General features: G+C 35.2%; 3 protein-coding genes across 4 annotated transcripts in view; 1 reads left to right on the top strand and 2 right to left on the bottom strand.

The window, feature by feature from the left end:
- Nucleotides 1-2,979, top strand: part of LOC129806703 (alpha-tocopherol transfer protein) — a 12,287-nt gene extending 9,308 nt beyond the window's left edge. Inside the window, exon 3 of the mRNA XM_055855474.1 lies at nt 2,496-2,979. Within this exon, the coding sequence (XP_055711449.1) occupies nt 2,496-2,876 (381 nt within the window). The 3' untranslated portion in view covers nt 2,877-2,979. The remainder of the gene's footprint in view (nt 1-2,495) is intronic.
- Nucleotides 2,872-25,869, bottom strand: LOC129807985 (integrator complex subunit 7). The gene is made up of 4 exons (XM_055857615.1): nt 25,632-25,869; nt 25,437-25,566; nt 22,692-25,373; nt 2,872-3,069 (listed from the first exon to the last, which is right to left on the bottom strand). Exons 1-4 carry the CDS (start codon nt 25,726-25,728, stop codon nt 2,994-2,996), a joined length of 2,985 nt encoding a protein of 994 aa, XP_055713590.1. The 5' UTR covers nt 25,729-25,869; the 3' UTR covers nt 2,872-2,993.
- Nucleotides 12,158-17,426, bottom strand: LOC129807986 (uncharacterized). Of its 2 annotated transcripts, XM_055857616.1 has the most exons (3): nt 17,291-17,426; nt 14,182-14,265; nt 12,158-13,260 (listed from the first exon to the last, which is right to left on the bottom strand). In XM_055857616.1, the coding sequence occupies exons 1-3, from the start codon at nt 17,298-17,300 to the stop codon at nt 12,497-12,499; spliced, it is 858 nt and encodes a 285-aa protein (XP_055713591.1). In that variant the 5' UTR covers nt 17,301-17,426; the 3' UTR covers nt 12,158-12,496. The 2 variants fall into 2 exon arrangements, with proteins under 2 accessions (XP_055713591.1, XP_055713592.1); XM_055857617.1 differs by lacking the exon at nt 14,182-14,265 and having other exon boundaries at nt 12,442-13,260; nt 17,291-17,401.

The raw sequence follows: 25,869 nt of genomic DNA, 5'->3' as shown, positions 1-25,869 counted from the left end.
CACAAACAGCTTAATCACAAAACGGTTGATATTCCGCTTAAAAACACGCACAAATGAAGTACAAAACGGGTGACATTCCGCTTAACACGCACAGCTTGAGCATAAAACGGTTATTGTGCCTAAAAACATGCATAGCTCAGACATAAAACGGTTAATATTGCGCTTAAACATACGCACAGCTTAAGCACAAAACGGTTGATATTCCGCTTAAAAGCACGCGCTACTCAATCATAAAACGGATAAAAATTCGCCTAAAATCACTCACAGCTGAATCGTAAAACGAAAAAAACGCTTAAAATCACGCACAGCTCAATCATAAAACGACTAAGAATGCGCTTAAAATCACGCACAGCTCAATCGTAAATCGGTTAAAATCACGCACAGCTGAATCGTAAAATGGTTAAAAATTCGCTTAAAATCACGCACATCTCAATAACAAAGGTTAAGATTACGCTTAAAACCGTTCCATGATTGAGCTGTGCGTGATTTTAAGCGCAGTCTTAATCGTTTCTCGATTGAGCTGTGCGTGATTTTAAGCGTATTCTTATCCGATTTTCGATTAATCTGTGCGTGATTTTAAGCGCAATCTTAGCCGTTTTACGATTGAGCTGGGCGTGATTTTAAGCGCATTCTTAACCGATTTACGATTGAGCTGTGCACGATTTTAAGAGCACCCTTAGTCGTTTTATGATTAATCTGTGCGTGATTTTAAGTTCGTTCTTAGCCTTTTTATGATTGAGCTGTGCGTATTTTTAAACGTATTCTTAACCAATTTATGGTCGTATTGTGCGTGTTTTAAACACGATTTTGGATAGCGTTTTATGCTTGCCCTGTGCGTATTTTGCAAACGATTCTAGGTATGTTTTTTGCTAGCGCTGTGCGTATTTTACACACGATTTTAGAGAGCGCTTAAAAAATAAAAAAAATATATAAAATTAAAAGAATTATAAAAAAAAACTAAAAAAAAAGCATCGTGAGAAATTTATGGAAAAGAGTTAGTTTTTTGGTGACAAAAACAAATTGTGGAGCATAGGTTTCAAAAGAAAACGATAATGGAATTTGAGTATATATGAAAACAGGGTCAACAAAAAAACAGTGATAAACCCAGATAAGCTTGTGGTAGCTAAGATTCTTTACAGGTGACCTCGAAATGCGTGCAACTCGGAGTGTTTGCAACTTGGTATGCGTGAAAATTCGATTGTGAGTTGAATTTCGGGGGTAAAGAATCGCGTCAAGTAAACGGTTTTCGTCGGTCAAAATGAATAAAATTGGCTCGACGCGATTCTTTACCCCCAAAATTCAACTCAAACATGCATTTTGAGGTCGCCTGTAAAGAATCTCAGCTACCATAAGCTTATCTGGGCTTATATCACTGGTCATTTTCTATTGTGATTTTAAATAGTCCGAGTGGAAAACGCGAACAAAAGATCATTGAAATAGGTTAATAAACTTTAAAGATAGAGTCCGGTCCATTTGGATATAGTAAGGGTCGGGGTACAGTGGGTTGCGGTAGAGACGGATGGGACCCATACATCCTTAGGATAGTTTCAAAGTTGCCCCAATTCAAAGTGCCCCATTTCCTATTAAACAATCGCAGAAATTGACATATAAAAAAAGTTGTATTGGAATGCAAAAAGTTTTTTTCGGCGCCTAACGGCGCCGCGCCAAAAACTTTTCAGCGGCGCGCTCGGCGGCGCGCCTCAAAATTTCTCGACGGCGGCGGCTAAGAAAAAAGCTGGGCGGCGCGCTAAAAACGGCTAAAAGTCGGCGCGCGCCGGGCTCTGTATCCCCATTATTCCATTAGGTGCTTGATTACAGTGTATAATCCTGTGATCCTCTGCAATTTAATATTAAAAAATAATTATGATGCCACACAACAAGCATTGCATGCCTGAACTGCCCCACTGCCCCTACCAACCACGTACAAAAGTAGAGCTTTTAAAAGATTATTTCTATATCGATATAATAACTTATTTTTAAGATTATTTAACATTGAAAAACAAAGAATTTCAATTCTTCACTAAAATGGTTAAAAAAAAAACCTAAACAATATCCTGAGAAGATGAAAAGAAATTTTTTACGGAATATTGGCGGGAAAATGTAATGGTCAACTGATATATTATTCAAATTTTAAATTGTTCAACAGAGCTTTTAATTTTTTACACTGTCGCTGTAATCGAGAAAAAAAATGTTTCCGATTGTACTGCCTCTAGTGGTTCAACATAGAATTACTCATATAAATAAACCAGAGTGACCACATTGTTTGTAGCATAATTTTACGCATTTTCTCTGGATTTTCGCTATAATTGGTAAATTTATTTGACGAAGAGGTATATTTATCGCCCTCAACTTTAATTGATATAGTGAAATTCACAAATATATAGAAATGGTAAGTGAAAATTCAGTTCAAACATAAACTTAACCTAAAAATCATCAGCACGATTTCAAACGTTGTTGCAACTTGTTTTAAAGGTTTTAATTAAAAAAATTTACAGACAGACGACGTTAATCCTAAAGCTTACCCATTGGCTGATGCGGCCCTCACATCGAAGATCATGAATCTGGTGCAGCAGGCCCTGAATTACAAGCAACTCCGGAAGGGAGCAAATGAAGCCACCAAGACACTCAATCGGGGCATCGCTGAATTCATTGTCATGGCAGCAGATGCCCAACCTCTGGAGATTTTGCTGCATCTGCCCCTCCTGTGTGAAGACAAGAATGTCCCATATGTTTTCTTGCGCTCCAAACAAGCCCTTGGACGTGCATGTGGAGTCTCCCGGCCGATTGTTGCTGCATCTGTAACCGTAAATGAGGGATCTCAACTCAAATCACAGATCGTCAGCATTCAGCAGGAAATTGAAAGGCTTCTTGTTTAAAAGAAAAAACATGTATTTTTAATTAATTCACGATACCTTGTAGATTTTATGATGAAGAAGAGAAAGAATAAAAAGGAGACTATTTTTACCGTGGAATAAGTTGCGCCTTTTATTCTTTTAGAATCGTCTCAAGGAACTGGAAGAGCTTACTGTTTGCTTGGATGGGTCGTCCGGAACTCGCACCAGCAGAGTACTGTGAATAAAAAAAGAAAAGAAGTGATAACCTTGTTTTCACTCATGGAAAATGTGATTCATTGCAAATTCTGGGAGTCGTTCGAGTTGTCAATTAAAAGGATTTTGAGGGTTTTGAGGGTATCCTCAAAATTTAATTCAATTTTCTGTTTAATTTTCATTTTAAACTCGTGAAAACCTGCAGATAACTAGGGGAAGGTGGGGCTACATTGTTATTCTATTATTTTTTCACACATTTCTAAAGGTAAATTAGCCAGGCTGTCGCTTTCTCACTCAATGTGCTTTCTTCTGTTAACCCTTTAAGGACGAGAAGATTTCCGCTGAGGGAAATTCAACGAAATCAAGTTTTTCTCGATATTTTAGCCTAAATAAGAGATTTAGGGTTAAAAAGAAATTTTCCCATCCCTAGGAGTCCTGGAAAACTATGGGTCATATATGACCCAATCGTCCTTAAAGGTAAAAAAGCACAAGATTTTCCAGACGACTAGTTTACTCGTTTGCTCTGTTATTTTTTGAAACATAAATAACTTGAATATATTTGTAATAATAAAAAAAATATTTAGAGTAGGTACAAGTAAAAATTAAAACGATCAAAAATTAATTTTAAAAAATCTCATTCACTTTTCGGTCTCAAAGAATCTTAAAGACTGGTACACAAAATCAATAATTTTTATGAAAAAATGTATTATTGTTTACTTCATTTTTAATTTTTATGATATTCATAGAAACAAATTTCGCATACTGGTTAGGTAACACAGAGATAAATGTCGCATGCCTCACAAATACAATTGGTCTTATAATCCTTTTTTTCTGATAGCACCATGTGCACCTCAGTTTTCTTCGAAACATGTTTGATGGTAATGGGTAGGTTCAATGTTGTTTGTCTCTGGGAATTTAAGACGTACAGTTGCACATTGTTGTGGATCCGTTCTTCCGGAGTTAATGCGTTCCTGATGAAGACTTCAAAGTCCATTTCATCCACGTCTTGTTCCAAATATATTATATCACTTTCGTTCAGGACAAGATTGTCGGCATCATCGCTATCTTCCGGGCATAATATGTGGATGATTTCGGGTTCATTGATCATGCATTTTTTTTCCATATTTGAAGTAATGCACAAGAGTAAAAAGTTATGAATTTACAACATATACGCAGAAGTATCTTATAAATTATCAAAATATTACCTTCTTCAGTCATTATTGCACTGGGAAATCTCAGCTAATTGACATATCACACAATATTACACGAATAATTAACTATTTTGCGAACACATTGCAATATACCCAAGTCATCAATGTTCTATTGGTACACTTTGGTGTCATGAGTCAATGATCTATCTATTGGTAAACTTAGTGATGTAATGTGACTCTGTATAAAACCAGTGTATTAATGAGAAGAGATTCATTAAACGTTCTACCCCGAACCAAGATGTTTCATTTTGGCAACACCAGATATTTCATGGCGATCCTGCCAGATTGTGAACAATAACTAATTGATCTAAAAGTAGTGAAAAAAAAATCAAAACTTATTTAAAGAAAAAAAAATACTGTCAGTGAAAGTTATTAAAGTGAAATTCTAAATTCAAAACTATAAGAACTGAAAGTGAAAATCAATAAGTGAAAATGGGAAAACCTGTGAGCAAAGAAGAAATAATTATTGCACAAACATCGAATGGCCCAATAGAAGCCAGTGCGTCAATGGACAAAAAGTGGATGAAATCAGATTTTCTATTGGTGATGATGATTATACAACTTGCTATCATCATACTATACATAATGTGGAAGGACTACAATAAACGTATGAAAAAGAGGATCATCCAGCGTATAAGCAACCAAGCTGATGGAGGCAAGCCTACTACCCTTACAATGACGGTTTAAACTGGAGAATATTATCAGCACTTCTACAAGCACTTGCAGCAAAATTTTTACATCATTCCATCAATTCTCATCACGTACGCAATGGATCATCCATCAGATCACCAAACACACAAGTAAATAGCACATATGGAAGAATTAAAGCAGATTAAAGTAAGTTTGGAAATAATTTTATCAAATACTAAGAAATCAGTGAATAAGACATTTACGAAAACTTATTTGGAGAACAAATTGCAAGAAATAGAAAGATTTAGAACTAGAACACAAGAAATAGTTGATTTAAATAACAGTAAAAAGCTTCCTGCGTCTGAAGGAATCCCATTGCAAGTTATAATAGACGAAATTTCAGTTCTTACGATATCATGCAGAAATTTTTTTCAACTTAAATTAGACTCACTCACATTACTCAGTATTGATTTGGACGATAATTCAATTCCAATTTCTCCTGAGCCTACGAGAAATTATATCACTATGGCAAATTTTGATTTAAAAGCGGCTACTCATTTATTGCCAACAATGGATAATAAAGAAGATACTACAATCCAATTAATAGATGCAATAGAGTTGTATGAAACTTTGCTAAATGATTCGGGAAAACTCTTACTGATAAAATTCGTATTGAAGACTCGTTTGTCAGTGAACGCAAAATTACGTTTAAATACAGAATATTCGTCTGTGTCAGCTTTATTGAATGATATGAGAACCCATCTTTTGTCGAAAAAGTGCGAAAATTCGTTATCCCTTAAATTAAATAATGAGCGACAAAATTCTCGTTCAATTGAAGAGTATGGGAAAGCTGTCGAGCAATTATTCGTTGATTTAACAATCTCGCAAGCCAAAGGTGATAACAATGCATATAAAATTTTGAAAGAAATTAATGAAAAGAAAGCTATTCACACATTTGCTAACGGTCTTCGCAGTTCAAATCTCAGTACAATCATTAAGGCCCAAAAATATTCAACCTTGAAAGACGCCATAAGAGGGGCAATTGACGAAGAGATTTCTCGTCCTGATAAATCTGAACACGTTTATAATGTACGAAGATCCCATTCAAATAATAAACGCGGAAAAAATTATCAAAACCGTGATTTCAAACAAAATAATTCGGATAACAAGAATTATCAGAAACATTCTAACACAGGACGTGGAAACGAAAGACAGCAAAATCGTTATAATAACAACCAACGCTTTCAATCAAATAAACAGAGATCGAATTCTGGTCGTAATCAGTCGAAAACCAACAGAAACGTACGCATGAATTTGGTAGAAGAAGACGACGAGGAGTCACAAGCTTCAACTTCCTCGAATTCAAACAGTCCTGAAATAAGTTTCTTCGAATCTTAATCGGAAACATGATTCTTTTAGCAAACGGTATCAATTACGTGAATGTATATGTGAACGGACAGCGCTTGAAATTCTTGATTGACACAGGTGCGTCGGTGTGTGCTATAAAAAAAAGCAGTGTGCCTGAAAATATTAATATTAATGCAGAAAACAAAATTAAAGTTAAAGGTGTGTCAGGAAGTACGATTGCGATTGGTACAATATGTTTAAATTTTTGCTTGTGTAAGGAATTCTTCCAAGAATTTCTTGTTCTTAAAAGTTTCTCACGAGAGTTTGATGGTATATTGGGAGGAAATTTTCTCAACCGGTATAATGCAATAATAAATTACGAAAAATCAACTCTCATATTAACGAAAAATGGTGAAAAGATCAATGTACTTCTTTTTGCTAATGGATCACAAAGACATATAATTCCACCCAGGTGTGAGAAAATTATATACTGTAAAGTGAATGATCTGTCTGATTATGTTGTAACTAATGAAGAATTGTGTGATGGAGTATACACTGCAAGTACAATTGTAAGATCGCACGAGAAGAAAATACCCGTGAAAGTGCTAAATTTGCGAAATGAATCTGTTTGCATAAAGAACTTTGCTCCAAAATTAAGCAAATTAGAAGATTACAATATTATAGAGTTTGAGGAAAATGCGGTCTCACCAAAACGCGTTGCACAATTAATTAGAGAGTTAAGCTTAGAACACCTGAACTCAGAAGAAAAAGATGCAATACACAGAATATGTTGCAAATATTCTGATGTGTTCCATTTACCTAAAGATAAGCTGACGTACACGAATGTTTATAAACAATCGATTCAATTGCAAAATAATGTTACGCCCGTGTATGTAAAGCCCTATCGTTTGCCATATTCTCAAAAATGTGAGATCAACAGTCAAATTGAAAAGATGTTATCAGATGATATAATTGAGCCGACTAGATGCGAGTGGTCTTCTCCTTTAATCGTTGTTCCAAAAAAGACGGGTACCGATGGGAAGAAAAAATGGCGCGTAGTTATTGATTATCGTCTTTTAAACAAGAAAATTCAAGACGATAAATTTCCACTGCCATGTATTTCGGAAATCTTAGATTCTCTTTCTGGTGCAACATATTTTACGCATCTTGATCTTTCACAGGGTTATTATCAGGTTGAACTTACACCTGATAGTAGACCTTGTACCGCGTTCGTCACTGATCAAGGTCAGTTTCAGATGAAAAGGTTACCCATGGGGTTAAAGATAAGCCCGAGTGCTTTTTCCCGCCTCATGACGGTGGCCATGTCTGGACTGACTTATGAGAAGTGCTTCGTCTATCTTGACGATATTATAGTTTTTGGCAAGAACCTCAATGAACATAATAAAAATCTCATTGCAGTCCTGGAAAGATTAAGGCACGTGAATTTAAAATTAAATCCTTCTAAGTGCGATTTTCTTAAAAAAGAGATACTTTATTTAGGACATTCCATTTCAGAAAAAGGAATTTTACCCGATAAAGATAAAATTATTACGATGCAGAATTATCCTGTACCTTGTAATGCCACTGAGGTTAAAAGATTCACCGCCTTTGCCAACTACTATAGAAAATATGTCCCGCACTTCGCTGAAATAGCAGCTCCTCTCAATCGGCTGACAAAGAAAGGTGCTGAGTTCATATGGAGTGAAGAATGTCAAAATTCTTTCCTTCATTTGAAAAATTCCTTAATTCAACCACCTATACTTCAGTACCCGGATTTTTCTCCCGAGAATGAATTTATTCTTCGAACGGATGCGTCTGGCATTGCGTTAGGTGCAGTTTTATCAAATGGCGATGATAAACCGGTCGCTTATGCCAGTCGTACGTTGAATAAGGCAGAGAAAAACTACCCAGTAATTGAAAAAGAATTATTAGCAGTTGTCTGGGCAGTTAAGCACTTTCGACCTTATCTTTTTGGGCGACATTTCAAAATTCTAACAGATCACAGACCACTTGTGTATCTATTCAATATGACTAATCCATCCAGTCGACTCACTAAATTTAGATTGATACTTGAGGAATATGATTTTAAAATTATATATGTGAAAGGCAAGGAAAACGCAACTGCGGATGCTTTGTCACGCATAGAAATAGAGTCAGCTGATTTAATGGTACTTACGAGGGCACAACAAAGGGCTATTGATAAAAATAAATTAGACAAATCAATTGAATCGAAAGAATCGGATTTATATTCTAATAAAGATTTTGATGATTTGCGAATTGTTCAAATTGTAAAACGGCCAAAGTCTTCAATTGAACTAAAAATATCAAATAAAATAAACATTACCAAACTATCGAAGAATGAAGTATATACAACGCCTTCAAAATCATTTTCTTATATCCCTTCAAAGTATGTCATCTACATGAAAAAGGATTCTCGATCGACATCTACTCCAGAAGTGTTGTTGAGGGAAATCCAATATGTTTGCAAACAATTTAAAATAAAAGAGCTCGTTATACAAAGTAAAGATGACGAAATACTATTTTTATTAAAGCAATTGCGTAAATTAGTTAATTGGACTGGTCCGAAATTTTGCATCGTCTCAAGTGCGAAATTTATTAAGGATGATTTAACCAGAAAATTGATTTTGAATGACTATCATACTTTGCCAACTGGAGGACATGCTGGGATGACACGCATGTATAATAACGTTAGAAGGAGTTATTATTGGCCCGGATTAAAAGACGATATCCAAAAATTTATCTCGAAATGTAGTGATTGCGCACGCTACAAATATTCGATTGATACAAGACAACCCCTGACCATAACAACTACTTCGTCCTCAGCTTTTGATAAATTATATTTAGATTTAGTGGGTCCTCTTCCGAAAGATATTAACGGAAACTCTTATATCTTAACACTGCAGTGTGAGCTTTCGAAATACGTAGAAGCTTACCCACTATCAGATAAAGAGTCAGTTACCGTGGCAAAATCATTTGTTAATAATTTTATACTTCGATACGGTATTCCTCGAGAAATTGTAACTGATCGAGGTACGGAATTTATTTCGAAGACGATGAAAGCTGTTTGCGACTTACTTAAAATATCAAAACTTACATCTACAGCTTATCATCACGAAACCCTCGGTTCACTAGAGAATTCCCACAAATCTTTAGGATCATTTTTGAGGATACAGTCCAAAGAGCATCCTAATGAGTGGAGTGAATGGATTCCATTTTGGAATTTTGCATATAATAACACCGTTCATAGTGAAACGGGTTATATGCCGGTGGAATTAGTATTCGGAAAGAAATTTCAAATACCTTCGAATACCAACCTAAAAACTGATCCGCTTTATAATTTTGAAGATTATCCACGTGAACTTAAGTTTCGTCTACAATGGGCAACAAAGGAAGCTCGTGAAAGGTTAATAAAAAGTAAAGAAAATAGAAAACACGTATATGACAAAAAGTCTAGAGAACTACAGTATTCCCCTGGAGATTTGATCATGATAAGAAATCCAGTAGGAAATAAATTATCTAATATTTATGAAGGACCATATGAAGTAATCGAAGAAAAAGAGCCAAATGTTCTTATAAAAAATCAAAATAAAACTGATCTTGTTCATAAAAATAGAACAAAACTTTTTAAGAAAGCTTAATGTAAAGTTAAAATAAATCTTAATATATTCCTTTAATTAAACATACGAGTTAATTATTGTATTAGTTAAGATAAGTTAGTTTTTTTTTTTTATTTTTTAATAAATATATACCACTTTTAATAAAAACTTTATTTATTTATTTAATTTTATAATTTATTATTAATTATTATTAATAAATTTATTAATTATTCCTTTTAATTTAAAATATAATAATTAGAATATAAAAAAAAGAGGAAAATAAAATATTTTTGTAAATATTAAAAGTTATTGGAAATTCTATAACGACTTGGATACGAAAATGGACCATGAGAACAGTTAATTTAACATTTTTAAGTATTACTCTGCACCAAATTGCACATTTTTAAAATTTTTTTTTTATTTTATGATGAAATTTGTAAGCAAAAAAAAAAATTTTTTTTAAGGGGGGAGGTGCAATATACCCAAGTCATCAATGTTCTATTGGTACACTTTGGTGTCATGAGTCAATGATCTATCTATTGGTAAACTTAGTGATGTAATGTGACTCTGTATAAAACCAGTGTATTAATGAGAAGAGATTCATTAAACGTTCTACCCCGAACCAAGATGTTTCATTTTGGCAACACCAGATATTTCAACATAAACAAAAACATGAAACAGTCTAACCTCAAATCTTCTAAAATCCACTAGAGACAAATTCGGTGTTTTTTACCCTTAGGGACGATTGGGTCATACATGACCCATGAAAATTATGAAGCCTTCCTGAAAATACCATTAAACTATAATTTTTACTTTGTTGAGAAATATTATGTATAGTTATTATAGTTTCTAGTCCCAAGAGGTTTTTGCTTAAAAAATTAGAAATATTAAAATTCAAGCACCAACGTGAAAATTTGAAAATTAGTTATTTTTGAGCTCAAATATTTTTTATATAGCAAATAGCTGGAGATTTGCAAAAAATATCCTAGATTCCTACATCTTTCTACTTCGGGATTATGTACAAACATTAGAAAGAAATAACTTCAGGTAGTCAGGAAAAATTATTTTCTCTATGGGTCACGGGTGACCCAATCATTCTTAAAGGGTTAAGCAAGTACATCGAATCCAATATTTCTTACAAAATATAACAAGTGCCATCAAATTTTCATCGAACAAAATTTCCGTTTATGGATAAATAATCTGTCTGTTGAATATTAAATTACATTCGTAGAATACATAAAATTTGTATTTAGGTTATTAATATTTCATTAAATATTATTTTTATGTAAAAATGAGGCATGGCAGAAAGTGGTAATGTTTTGAATTGATTTTACGATCTGTCGCCATTGCTTTTTAATAGGTGACGCTAACTTTACTTCGTAGATTCTCAGTTGTCAAGTATGCTTTGTTTACTTTTTGCAATATTCTAATAATTTAATTTTCCAAATAAAACCGAAGAAAATTCATTTAATGTGAGTAATAATAAGGTGGTCATGAGGTAAAATAAATGCTGAATGTATTCTTTGCATAATATTGTCCAAAATAATCGAGTTTGGACGTTTACAAGAGGGTGGCGAGAAGTGGTTACAAAACTGGCGAAAAGTGGTAAAAAGTGGCGACGAAGTGGTTATTTTTGCATTGTTAATAAAAATCAGTTTTTTAAGTAGTCCAGTATAAAATTGGAGTACTACTTTTTTTTATGAATCTGGAGTCATTACATCTAAGATCTAAGTAACTTTGTGTCAAATTTGAGATATCTTATGATAAGGGGTCAAAAGTTATAATCAAATTAATTTCACATTTTTCTAAAAGTGGCGATAAGTGGTTACTCCAACCTATAATATTGTATTTTAATAGCTAGTCCAATTCCTCAAATTTTCAGAAAAGAACTATGGGTGAAATGGGCGAAATCCATAAGAAAAATAGAGAAAAATTGAATTGTCCGAAGCTTGAGACGTCCAAAGGTAGCGCGCTTTCCCCTATGAGTTACCAACGTTCCCGGGAGTTACCCCTTGATGAAAACGCTATTTTTTGCATATTTCTAAAAGAAGCTGGACATAGCCATTAAAATTAAAATTTGTGTATGGGTTGATATTCTTCCTTTCGAAACCCCTGTTCTCAATCGCCTCATTTAGGCCCATTATGCGCTTTCCATTCTCCGCTATATCTTAACTCCCAACCCAAGCAGTGGAACCAGTGGAACGTGGAACCTGCTCTATATTAAAGCGTGTCCACGATAAAATTGTTCCCAAGAATAATGCTTTAAAAATGAAGTCTACATAATATTTAAAAAAAAAAAGAAAAATATTTTTTGAAACTTTAATTCATTGTAGATTTATTAGATATATTAGGTTTTTTATTCAAGTATTTGATTGGCGAAATCTCGAATCTTCTTCTTGAGTCCTCCCATCAAGGTCTGTACAAGATCATCACCGTGGTTCTTGATTGTTTCATTCCATTTTTTCTTGAAGTCCTCGATGTTTTCGATGCGTTTAGCCTTCTCCTTTAGATCGTTATTACACTTCTTTTTGAGACTTTTAAAACTTCATTCAATAATTCCCTTTGACGGCCTTGTATTACAGAATCTTTGTCTTCCAAGTGCTACTTAATCTTTTCTGCATTTCTTTCTCTTTTTCAGTTGCATTTATTTCGTATCCTTTGATTGAGGCTTCTCAAAGGCCAGATTACAGTCTTTGTTGAAGACATCAGAAAATACGTATTTTGATACTGGTGTCCTCTGTTGTTTTGCACAATATTCTACGTATTCATTGTAAATTTTTGTGCGGTTTAGCTTTGAACTGAGATATTTTTTAGAATTCTGTGATTTTCTACCACGAGTCTTACACGCTGGAATTGCTTCAATAAACTCCCTTGCAAAATTGCGATCTTCAGTCGGAGTTTTAAGTTTTGGAGGATGTCTACCACGTTTCTCAACAGCTGTGGGATTATTTGTCTCTGACATCAGTGCATTTCGGACACTTGATGGTCCCAATTGCAAACACGTGAGGAAAAATTTCCTGCAAACATGCTGCGATATATTATTTTCATCTAAGAATAAATAAGTATTTGTGTATTTCTTTAATTTCAGTGGAATAATTGGCATCTTATCACAAATCCGCTGTTTGCAAGCGCCTCGTTGGACGCAACCGCGAAGGTATAAGGTCTTTTGGCTCGCAGACATTTCATAGAAATTATCAAAAAGTTTCTGTTGTTGCAAACCATCAATTCTCTCGGCGCACTTCTTCTTACAGACACAATCCATCTGAATTTCAAACTTTTTAGCTGGAATAATATTTCCCGATTTGGTCGTGCGCTCTAGTCCGTGCTGAACTTTGTGTTTATAAACATTACTCTTATGGGTCCATGGCCTACTGACCCTTATCTTTCCTTTTTGCTGACAAGGTACATCTGAAAACGTATGAAAAACTAATAAACAATATTTTTATTCAAGAGGAACAGAGGGCGCTGGGATAAAACTATTTTGGGGGTAGTTTGAGACACTTAAATTTTTCATGAATTGTACAACTCAAAAGTGAAATATGAAAGTATAACTCGAAATTACAAGACAAAAGAAAAATATTATCGACAATGAAGGTGGATCGTCATTCAAAAATTAAATGATACGACGATACGAAAATAAAGTTGCATCGCTGTGGTAAATCTGATCATAATTTTGATTATAATTACGTTAAATTAAGCCATCTCTTCACTGTGAGAGAAATCCGAAAAAGTTAAAACAACATTCCGGAAATGTTTATTTTACCCTGCAGTATTGATCCGAAATCGGTGTAAATATTATGCTTTTTAAGTGTATTAGGGGTTAAAGTCATCCTTTTCCATGTTAATTTTACCCTTAAAAAGGCGTAAAATTAACATTAAAAAATGTTGATATATTTTTACACCTAAAAAGTGTTAAAGTTATGAGGAAAAAAAGTTAATCGCACCACCGAGTAATTGAAGAAATAAAGTCACTAAAAATCCATTCCCGACAGCAATTCGAATATCTGTTGCCCAGGAATAAATCATCTAAAATCACTCAATTTGCGTATCATGTATAATACCATGGTAAGGAATGGGTTAAATGCCTCTACGTCTACACCTACACACTGGGAGCAATTTTTGTAAAAATGTTTTTTTTTAAAGAAAATTTGGCCTATCTCGGCCATAATAACTTTTGACGAAACTTGCTTCCAATGTGTAGAGGCCATAAGAATAAATTGAAACTCAGGAAAATATTTACGTGTCCCAGACATGTCAAACGTTTCCAAAAAAAAAACATTAGGATTTAAAAGCAGTTAGTTTTGTATCAATAATAGTTTTAAAAAATACCTTCTTGTTGATCCGCATCAGAGAATTCAGTTTTAGATGTTGAAGCGTAGTCTGTTCCTTGAGAAAGGTTTATATTTAACCAATCTATGATAATAAGAAAAATCCATTGTATTTTTTGTATTCCTTTTTTTAATTCATTTTATTAGTGATTATTATTTAATTATTGAATTCGAAGAACCACAAAATTAAGAATATTTCTTGTATTGGATGGTTGCGTAAATTCGCGGGCCAATCAAAGATAAATTTCTACACATAGAATTTTTTTTAGAAATATATTTTATGTAATCAATGATATAATCTCTATTGATCTATATAATAATTGACCTCGAAAGATATATAAGGTTATGCTTTTGCTACAAATGCACCTTTTTGCTCTCCATTTTGGAAAGGTCCCCTAAGGGACAAGTCGACTTATTTGAAGGATACTTTGCAATAAAGGGATGCAAGACACTATCATTTCCAGTGTATGCAAAAAAAAGTTAACAAAAATTGTAGGGTTATCACGGTAAAAACTTTTGGACACTGACCAAAATATTGGAACAAGTTTTCCTTGGAACAATTTTTTTTGGAATCAATTTGTACCTAGAGAAGGTATTTGTTTGTTCCAAAAAGTTCTCTTTTACAGTTTCATTACAAATACAGTTACAATTTTGTTAGAGTTTTCTTTTGGAACCGTTTTGATACAGTGGATTGTCTACAAATTTGAGTTGATTTCGTTTTATACAAATTTGTTCCCGAAATTTGGAACAGAATTTGTTGCACTCGGTTGTTTTGTTCCCACTGTCAGGAACAAATTGGTACATTTTCTTTATAACAGCATCATTCCTACATTTGTAACATATTTGTTCCAAAAATTTTCGATGTCCGTGGACGAGGTAATTTTTGGAACGAAATTGTTACTCGTATGGGGAATCTTTTTTTTCCCATTGTCGGGAAAAAATCCGTGTAAGTGATTTCGTCTTACAGTTAAGGCCTATACTTCAGTCGAGATGGATTTCGGTGGCGAAAGTTCATAAGGAACATCAAATAAAAATCAATTTGAGAGTGTTTTATACAGACGCGTGCATGACGAAATCATATGCGAGTGCTGGCAGCAAGAGGGGAAGGGAATCTCGAATTAAAAAAGCGAAACCTAAACCTAAAGGAAGTGTAGCACGAAAATTGCCACAGATTTGGCGTCCTCCTCGCTTCGGTGACGGATGACTGAGTTTGAGAGGAGGGATACGCTTTTATACTAGACGAGCTATTTATTGGAACAAATTCGTTACTAATATTGGGTATCTTTTTGTTTCTCCTAGAAGGTACAAATTTGTTCCAAAAATTGTGGTGTCCGTGGACGAGCTAATTTTTGGAACAAATTCGTTACTAATATTGGGTATCTTTTTGGTCCTCCTAGAAGGTACAAATTTGTTCCAAAAATTTTCGGTGTCCGTGGACGAGCTTGATTTTGGAATAAATTCGTTACTAATATTGGGTATCTTTTTGAGTCTCATAAAATGAACAAGATTATGCCAAAAATTATGGTGTCCGTGGACGAGCTAATTTTTGGAACAAATACGTGCCGAATTTTTTTACCGTGTAGGCTATGGGACACACTTTAATCATGCCTGTAAAGTCGTCAGTTAAATCAGCATTTGTCGTAACTTCATTTTTGCGATTTTGGGATATCCTATTTAGAATCGGCGTAATTTTGTTTACTAAATGCACTTGAGAAAAAGAAACTTTCATAAGTCCATTAAAAATTATTTTAAACAAAAATTATCGTAAGTGCCCTTAATTAATAAAAATTTATCAGAATTTGTCGTAACTTCCATTTTTGGGCAAGTTATGACAAATTTTCCCAAAACTCTTCCAAATATCCAAAGACAGTGCGATGCAACATTAAATCATTCTAATTCAATATTTGTGTGAAAAAAAATAAGAAAAATCCCTGCCCATCTGTCATTAATTCAAAACAAAACAAGCGACGCTGATGCTGATAACTGACGAAGTGTCCCACGAACTAACGCAATCATCCAATATTATGGTATAGTACCGCACGCAACAAAATATACATAGGAATACTCGGAAAAACAAAATATCCCGAAAATTCAGCTGGTTTTGCTACCAAAATACTCCTTTACAAAGGAAAAGTCAAACGCGAAATACTTCTTTCCACTAAGCTTATAAGAACCCCATAGCAAAAGAAAGCGGAATAGGAATAACAAGCGAAAAAATCCTTAGAATTTTCCACTATTTGCCTTAAAAAATTCCATAGGAATTTTCCATAATAGGTTCCAAGGAAAATTTAATGGATTTATGCTGGATTTTTCATATAGAATACATCCATGGAAATGCTAGTGGAATTTATGTGGATTTTTCCACCAAAATAAAATGGAGAAAAAATGAAGCTGTCACATGCACCTCGTGATTTTACTTCCGAATATTAAAAAAATAGCAAAGATTACGAGGATTATAATATGTTTTACTAAATCAGCAATAACGAATTAACACTTTAAGCAATAAAAAAATATTTTGTAAAAAAAAATAATTTTTTCGAAAATATTTATTAATTAACATAAAAACAGTATTATTTTAGGTTGGCGACCTATTTAATGTAATCACTTCATTATTATCTACAGGAAACGCAGTGTCGCATAATTAATTATATTATAATTGCCACATGAATCACTAGAAAGGTTTGCGGAAGGTTTGGAAACAAATTCTAAAAGTTGCCGCAACACCATTTTATTTGTTTGACATTTCAGAAAACTAGTGGAAAAATCTATATAAAACACTATGGAAAGATAGTGGAAATTTCCATATGTTTTTTCCAGCTTATTCCGCGGACGTTTCACGTGTGAGTTTCCATATAAATCTTCCGCGGAATACCGCGGAATTTAACGCTGGAATTCCAGCATGTCGTACTAGTAAATTCCATGGAGCACTATGATTTCCATGGAATTTCCGGCTTTAAATTCCATAGGAAAACTTAGTGGAATTTTAGCGTCAAATTCCAGCGAATTTAGCCATTTGGACGCAAGTTTTCCATTGGAATTTTTGCGGAATTTTGCTATGGGGAACTCACATTTTCGAACAATTAAATGTCTAATAGTAAACTAATACTTACCATTATCCATTTTCTCACGTTAAGTTTTTAATAAAGTGCCTGAGGGCAATAAATTCTTGCAATCGGTACGATTTCTTCACTTAAAAACACCAAATCAAATGACAGAATCTAAGGTCCGTATTGAACTCTCTGCGAGAGGGATCCAAAGCTGAGAGAGAGAGAGAGAACTGAACACACGACTAATATATCTTGGCTCTGTGAGTCAAATTCTCGCGTCCAACATGAGCAACATAGAGGGGAAAAAGACTCACCAATACATACAAAATACATTACATTTTTTCCGCGCTGACAAAATGTATATGCGTTTCTCACTCTGCAACTTCACAGGGTGGAGTAAGTACTTTTCGCCTCTATTAGCATTGATATGTGTTGTTTCCATTCTGAATTAAAGGTCAACGGTGCTTCATTTACTCCCAAACCTTCCAAATATTTTTATATTTGTCTGAATTTATAGGTTTTAAAGGTCCTTCAAGTCCGCTTTAAAATTTAATACCTTTATCGTAAAATATACGAATTCAAGCCAATTTAAAATTTCCCCTCTAAAACAACGACTCCTGTATATGTACCATAGACTAAGGGTAGAGGTTTGAATGTATTTGATAGTCACTTTTAAGCGCTTGGATTGGTGCGGTACTAGTCACGTGACTCTCCCTCTTTTTTCTTTCTTCTCAATTTTGCCGCGCGGTTGAATTTAAATTTCAAAACATTTCCTTCTTCAAAATCAAATACTTTAGGAAAATATTCGATATTCATCTGCAATATGATGGACCAGGAAAAAGAAGAGAGAAATTACGAAATTACATTAGTAACAGTTTTAGAATATATAATCCAACCCAAAAAATACAATATTTCATATAGAAGAAGTACCATTCTAAACAGTCATTGCAGCATAAACGATGTGAAAACCACGTTCATAAAATACTTTTATATTTCATAATTCCTTGCTTTTAGTTGTAAAGTAAAACATATTGAGCTAATGTTACAGATATGCAGCTGTGGAACTTAATCTTTCTAATATTGATTCAACATGTTTATAACCGTTGCGTTTAAATTTGGCGCGAAATAATTGTCAATAAATCAGAGCAAATCTGGATATCAATTTCTACGTTTCCCGCTTTTTTGTCAATTAATTCACTGATAATTGTGAAGCTATAAAAACGATTGCATTGATCACTCGATCTCTCATTATCTTTTATTAAGTGCTATCAGTGTGTTCATTTGTCGCCAAAAAAATTGTCTAAAAAGTATTTGAACAGTTCAAAATTTGTTAAATCAGTGTAATACTGTGTACTCTAAATCTAAACATTAAATGTTATGTTATTAAACTTGGAAGTGAATATTTAGTACGATTTTTAGTTATTTTGTTAAAGAAAATCTTGCAGTTGATAGACTGAGCGTCCTCAATCATATCATTGAGGTCTTTGTTCCTGATATAACAGTATAGTGTTTGATGAGTCATCCAGAGCAATTTTTTCAGGCAGTAAGAAATATTTCAATAATGAATTTAAATGGATAAATGTAGAGAGCGGACCAAAAATGTCACATATTCTATTGCTAAGCATAGGATATTGCTAAAGCATAGGATATGTGCCATTTTCGCTCTGTCCTCCACAAATATTAGTAAAAATGTCTACAATTTTTTTTTTTCATTCTATTGCAGCTTTATCACTTCATTACAACATTTTATTACACTCATTCTTCATCTTTAATTCGAGAATCTCTGCTCTGTACCAAGTAAGATTATGATCTATAATGATCGAGGTGAAATACTGAATTTTTTTTAAATACTTTTACAGGCTTGTGCTTCTTTGCTTCACTATACATTCACTTGTATTTCATCCTTCATTCATTGATAAGAAAGGTAAATTTCTTTAGATTCTGGCTAATTAACCCTTTAAAAACGTGACACTTTTTAGCGACCGAAAATCAACAATAAAAATTAAACCTATAAACAAAATTTGTGAAACATTTTGAGTCTTATGCATTGCAATACGCATCTTGGAATGATTTGAGGGAGCTCTACAACGAGGAAAGGAAAATGCCAGTTCGCCAGACTCATAAATTGAACCATTTAACTCTGAATCCTGATGGGAATAGACAGACAAAAAGTCATTCTAGTTAAAAATATATTCCATGATTCAACTATTAATTCATTGAAGGTCAAAGGATATACAGAGACCTATGAATTTATGGACATAATTAAGAAATGGTGGTCAATATTCAACACAAGAAATAATTTGATTGGTATTCAGAAAAGAAACGACTGGCAAACCCCGTTTTATTCAGATGCTGACTTCCGCATTGGGTTCCTGTACGATTTTTTGTCATGGCTGGAGATATGGAACTGTGATGGTAATAAAGGTTGCCTTACAAGGGAAACTTACAGCGCCATGTACCAAACTACGGAATGTATGATCGAGTTTATTAAGTTTTCCATTAGAATTCAGAACGTATCATACTTCTTACCTGGAAAAATACAAACAGATTCCCTCGAAAGAAGATTTGGAAGGTATCGCTTTTTATCAGGTTCAAACTACCATATTTCAATCAACAATTTAATGGAATCTGAGAAAAAAATAAGGATCCAAAACATTTTGCGATACTCCAATCTACTGGTTTTTAAAATTGAGAAAGGCGCAGAGACAGAAGTACCGAAAACAAATGTCAGCAGTTACCTACATATCCTGGACACCAATTATTTGGATGAAGCAGAATATAATGAATCAGCTAATATTTATGTTTGTGGATATGCTGCTCATGCTTATTTATAAAAAAAAAAGTTTGTGATTTATGTAAGGAGTTTGTGTATGATGGCATAGGTGTTAAGATCGATGATGATTTTTTTAATGAAATGCAAAGAGGTGGTTTGAAAGTTCCCTCAAATCTTTTGTTAATATTTTTTAAACATATGTGTGCAATTTTTCAAGCAAATAATCGTTCAGAATTAAAACATGAATTCATGATTGAAAGAAACCAAAGAATAATTTTAAGAAAGCTTACAATGATAAGTATTCAAGAAGAAACTGAGTTTCCAAGTGGAATTTGTAATGCTTGTGAGAATCCTGTGATAAATGTTTTTTATTCAGTGTCATGTAATTTAAGCAATATTATATTCAAAAATTTTTCAATTTTAGTCAGTGATGAAATTGTAAGTAAGAAGCGAAAAATACAGAAGTACTGAAAATTAAAACGTCTTTAACCAAAAGCAAAAAGCATTGTCCTCCTCTTTTTCTCATCATCATCTCTTTCATATCATCGGCGTGTTGAGCGAGTGAGTGGGGTGAGTAGCAATCGGCAAAAGTCGTTGGGCTTCGAGATACCTATCGGCGACTGGGTATGTATGAGTAAAATTTTCTACCTTCCGTCTATGATAATATGAAGGAGTCGTTGTCTAAAACCATGTAGGGTCGAAGGAACATCTCTTATGGCCTCTACACACTAGAGAAATTTATGTCCATATTGAAGTGTTTTTCCTACACAAGCGTAGGGAATTTGCTTCGATATGGACATAAATTTCTCTAGTGTGTAGAGGCCATTAGACAGGAAACTCCTATTGACACTTTTGTCAAAATGTTGAAAGGACAATGGGCAAAAATGGATTTAACACTTTAGAAAAGCAAAAACTACAGTGCTGTCTCTCTATATGCACACTCTCTATATGCACAGCTTTTGTGTCGGTTGCATTCAAAATCAATTTGTTTACATTTTGACAAAGTAATAAAGAAAATTATTTTCTTGGTAACTAATTTTTCTTGTTTTTAATTTTCTTAAGTTTATTTTTTCTGTCTCATATTATATTTAAAATAACACGGGAAATTCTAGAACAATAAAAAATTATAATTTATTAAAAGAAAGAAAAAAACCGTTGGAAATTTCAAAAAAAGTTGTGCATATTCAGAGAGAGAACTGTCAAAAAAAGTACCCAAACTGTGCATATAGAGAGACAGCACTGTATTCTGAAAAAAATTGTCTTTTAAAAAATACCCCGAAAGAAAATAAAAACACGTATTTCAAGGTTGAAAATTTGTTTATAGTTACCACGACACTTTTCTCTACACGAAATGCTCAGCGCACAATAACTTTTGTTTGTAAACATGTTTTCAAAATTTCGCATGAGAATGAGCGAGATGACTAGATCTAGATCTCAGTCACTCTCATTGAAATGTCAAAAACATGTTTACCAAACAAAAGTTATTGTGCGTTGGGCAAAACGCACTCACGCACATTTATTATTATTAAAAAAAAAAACACTGAAAACACTGAGAATCTTTGAGTTCATTTGAAAACAAATAAAATATTTTGGGAAATTTCCATCTTGTCACTGACGGCTGAGCAACACGGCCGGCAATATAATTTTCGTAGTTCCGCTGCTCACCATCATGAACGCAAAACAGTGTCCTTCACATATATTTAGTAAGAGGTATTTTGTATAGGAGCTTCTTAAAAGTAAGGTATGAAAGATAGGGGTTAATTGAGGCTATAATCCACGCTTACCTGGTCAGACGGGGGGTTTCAATCGGTTATGAATCAGTAATGAACCGGTTCATAACCGATAACTAATTTTTATACGAACTTCAATTAAATTACTCCTGAGGTGTATCTTGCGAAGTATTCTGAGTGATTTATAAATCCGGTTGTGAACCGGTAATGAAACCGATAAGTAAATTTTGTCCGAAAATCAATTTTATTACTCTTAAAGTTATTTTAAGGGATCTTTTGACCCTAATAACGATTTTTCAAGGTCAAAGGTTTAAAAGATTGTAGAGAGTGTATTTGTCAACTGAATGAGGTCATATTTGGGCTATTGGAAAGGTCTTGGAATTCCTAACAAATTTGAACCGATTCTAATCGATTATGATCCGATTAATGCAATTGTGTTACAGTGGGACCTCGATAGAGTCAACCGGTCAACCCCCGATAGAGTCAATCACCATTATGGCATGATGAGACTATAGTAGAAATTTCTTTAAAAACTGCCTTTTTAAAGAAAATTTCCCCTATCGTAAGCAGAAACGTCAGAATTTTTTAAAAGGCCATTTTTGACGAAAATTGCTTCTAGTGTGTAAACACCATTAGAGTCAACAGCTTTTTTTTTTACTCTACGCACGGATTGGTGTCAACAAATCCAATAGAGTCAACAGGCTTGAAAATAATTAGTTGACTCTATCGAGGTCCCACTGTACTTCTAAGCTATTTTGGGCGATCTTTGAGTGATTTATACAGCGGTTAATATTTGTATAGCTTAATATGATTTCGTAGTTCCATGATTGCGCTAGGGCACATTATTTTAGGTGGCGAAAAGGTACCTACTCTACCCTATGTTCAATATTTATTCTGAGCACCACAATTGCGATTTTGGACGAATCACAGCTAAATAGGAAATTATACTGGAGGGTCCTACCTTTTTGGTCCTGTGTTCCAGAGAGCTCCAGACTGATCGATGACACAAGCTTCGACTGTGACCTGCCACTGCCCTCCAACGGAAATTGGCGTTCCCATTGAACTGGTCTGGATATTATTGAGCTGCAGTAGGAAACTTCCCGAGAGGAAGTCCCTATGAGGCTTGACAGTTTGCGTCATTGTGATATCATTCATCTGCTTAATCTCACTCGGACGTTGTGTCAGCAACTGCGACACCAGAGTCAACTGCACCGAATCAATGGAACGGAACATACTGGGCTTCGTTCCACTGTGCTGAATGACTCCTTCCACCTTCACGACCAGGCTACTGTTGGGTTGCACATTGACTGGTTCTCCTGCTGCTCGTGGCTGTGGCAGTACGGAGAGTTTGATTGAGGTACTTTGGAGGATTTGGAAGAAGAAACGTGGGATGCACATGGGAATACTCATGGTCATATCGATTTGGCTGAGGAGGACTTGAGTGTGTTCAGTTGTGATGGATTTCTTATTTCCTGTTTCTTTGGGGAGTTTTTGCATTTCTTTGATGATCCTCTGGCAGCCATTGAGGAAGAGTCTGGTTTCTGGGTAGAGTCCTTCGGTTGGTTGATTGGGAGCATCGGATGGTGAGACGAAGCAGATGGCTTCGACGGAATTCCCAAGGACACCACAGAGATACTGAGCGAGTTGGAGGTATTCCAGGGTACAGGGATCCGCATCAAAGGCCGATTTGTAGAGTTTTGCATAGGCATCCTCGCAGACTTTGAAGGTTTTTACTGTTTTCCTGAGTTGATTCGTCACATGGCCGTACATTTGGAGATGATCCCGGGAATTCTGTGCTAGGCTCTGGGCAATGGCTGGGGGAAGTGTTATAAGCTGGGTGTTCTTTGTGATGACAGCTGTAAAGAGGGCTTCGAGGAACTGGCCACGGAGCCGGATAAATTCCGATTGGAAGGTCATTGGATGATTGGGCGAAGAGCTGGCTTTGAGGGTAGCCAGTGCCTTCCAGTACATGGCAATTGACTTTTCCAGTCGCTGTGACAGTGACAAGAATTCCTCGGGATTGGAACATTTGTACTTCTTGGCTATTTCTTCGAATTCCCGGCCATGCATAAGGACACATTCCGCCTTGGAGATTTGGGAAAGGGCTATTAGGAAGAAATGAAGCTTTTCCAGGGACACCACATTGGCGAGTTTTGCATAAATCCTGGCTGAGAGAAAATGATGGCCATAACGAGAGGCAGATCTTGCAATTCGATACTGCGACCACCAAGAGATGGCAGCAATTACCCTCTCGAGACCATTGAATACATTTTCCGGGATAAGGACACCAAGATGCGCCTGAAGGCAGACTGCCGTCATGATCTCAATAAACTGGACATTCTTTTCTGCAAGGCCTTTATCTACCAGGAACAGCAGCTTCCGCAGAATGTCAGGCAGAAGATTGTGAATGGGATTCTTTCCCGGAAGGCCCTCATCGACATCCATTCGCTCGTCTCCGGAGCCACCGGGGACAATGGGAGCAAATCGATTGCTACTGAACTGAGAGCAGAGAGCAGCAAAAGTCTCACAAATGAGCACCGTATGCTTCTCGCAGTAGACAAATTGATCGAGCAACAGACTCCCCATGAGCTCAACAAAAGACTCCCCAAAGGCAGGATCCTTCTCGGACAACTGAACACCACATTTGAGATACTGAGCGAATTCCCTGGTGAACTTCTCCTGAGGCAGAGAAGTCACAATCAGAGATTCAAGATGGAGATTAATGAGATTCATGAATTTGGCCACAGGTGATCCAATATGCTCCAAATGGCAGTAGAGAATGAGACTGGTGAGGATTGCAAGGGCTTTAGCACTGGCACTGTGATGCTCAAGGGTCAAGCATCCCGAACACAGATCATAAATGAGCTGTTGCTCCTCAGACAGAAGCGAATGACAAGTAACTGGACACGTTGTCAGTGTCATAACCACGGCCAAAATGAGACTCTGCTCATTGCCATCATCCTTGCATTCCTTGGCAATGGTCAGAAGATTGCGAACTGTCCCATTGGGCCAGAGATGTGCTCCCTTCTCTGCCAGACTCTGCAGTGAATGCAACACTTGATACCGCACCTTCCTCCTGGGATCAGACAAATATCCCAAGAGGACATTTACCTGATCGGGAATATCCACAAGGGTCTGACACGATAACTTCGACAGGGAATCAAGAATAACCACGACAAAATTCTCCGAAGGATATTTAGGCAGCAAATTAATACAAAGTGTCTTAACGAGAGCCGCAGTATTTGCATCATGATGCATATGCCTCAGCACAGGGATCAACTGCAATTTCATATTAATCGGAGTATTCAATGACTCAATCATCGTGGCCACTTTGGAGCACATGCTAATGGCAAAAGTCTTCGATTGAGCAGCAAATTGGACACTAGCATAAATAGCTGCTTCAACTTCCACCATATCATGGCTATCCAAAGCCTGCCTAATAGCATGATGCACCTGCTGTTTCTCCGGAATAATTCTAGCCACAGCTCCCAGTGTCCTTATGGCCAGAGCCCTTTCAATAGGATTATTCGAATGAGTCACATAAAAAATCCGCTTAACAAATTCATCGACACTTAAAATCTTATCCAGATGCTTCTCACTCTGCTGACACACCCGCAAAACCCACAAACGCAACAAATTCGACCTGCAAAAATCACCTTCAATTAACTTCCACTTTCCCCCTGGAATCCCCAAAAAAAAAACTTGCCCATTCTGGAAGAATTCTGCCAACTTGAGAAATGACGAATTTATAAGGATTGGGAATGGATATTTCTCAAAGAGCTTTGGGAATCTCACAATTGCCTCACACTGTTCACCAACTTTTGCAGATCTCAATCCTGTTTTAAAGGAAAATCTGCTGAAAAATGAATTTCTTGAAGCAAAATGAAAGAAAAATTCTAACCTTTATCCAATTCTGTCAGAGATGAATTAGCATCCTGTTCACTCTCATTGAGAAAACTCTCATTGTTCACACGTATTCCAAGGGGATTAGACATCATTCACTGAGATAATTTATGCAAAATCAACTGAAAAAGTTATTTTTTAGCAAGCCGGAAAATGCTCCAAAATTGCAGCGATGTAAACAAAATACAAAGGGGAAAAACTACATATGCCTTCTATGACGACAGCGCTAGTGACAC

This window comes from Phlebotomus papatasi, chromosome 3 (assembly GCF_024763615.1).
Source record: "Phlebotomus papatasi isolate M1 chromosome 3, Ppap_2.1, whole genome shotgun sequence".
NCBI lineage: Eukaryota > Metazoa > Arthropoda > Insecta > Diptera > Psychodidae > Phlebotomus > Phlebotomus papatasi.
The sequence above is the reverse complement of the archived record's forward strand: the minus strand, read 5'-3'. Positions and strand labels throughout refer to the sequence as shown.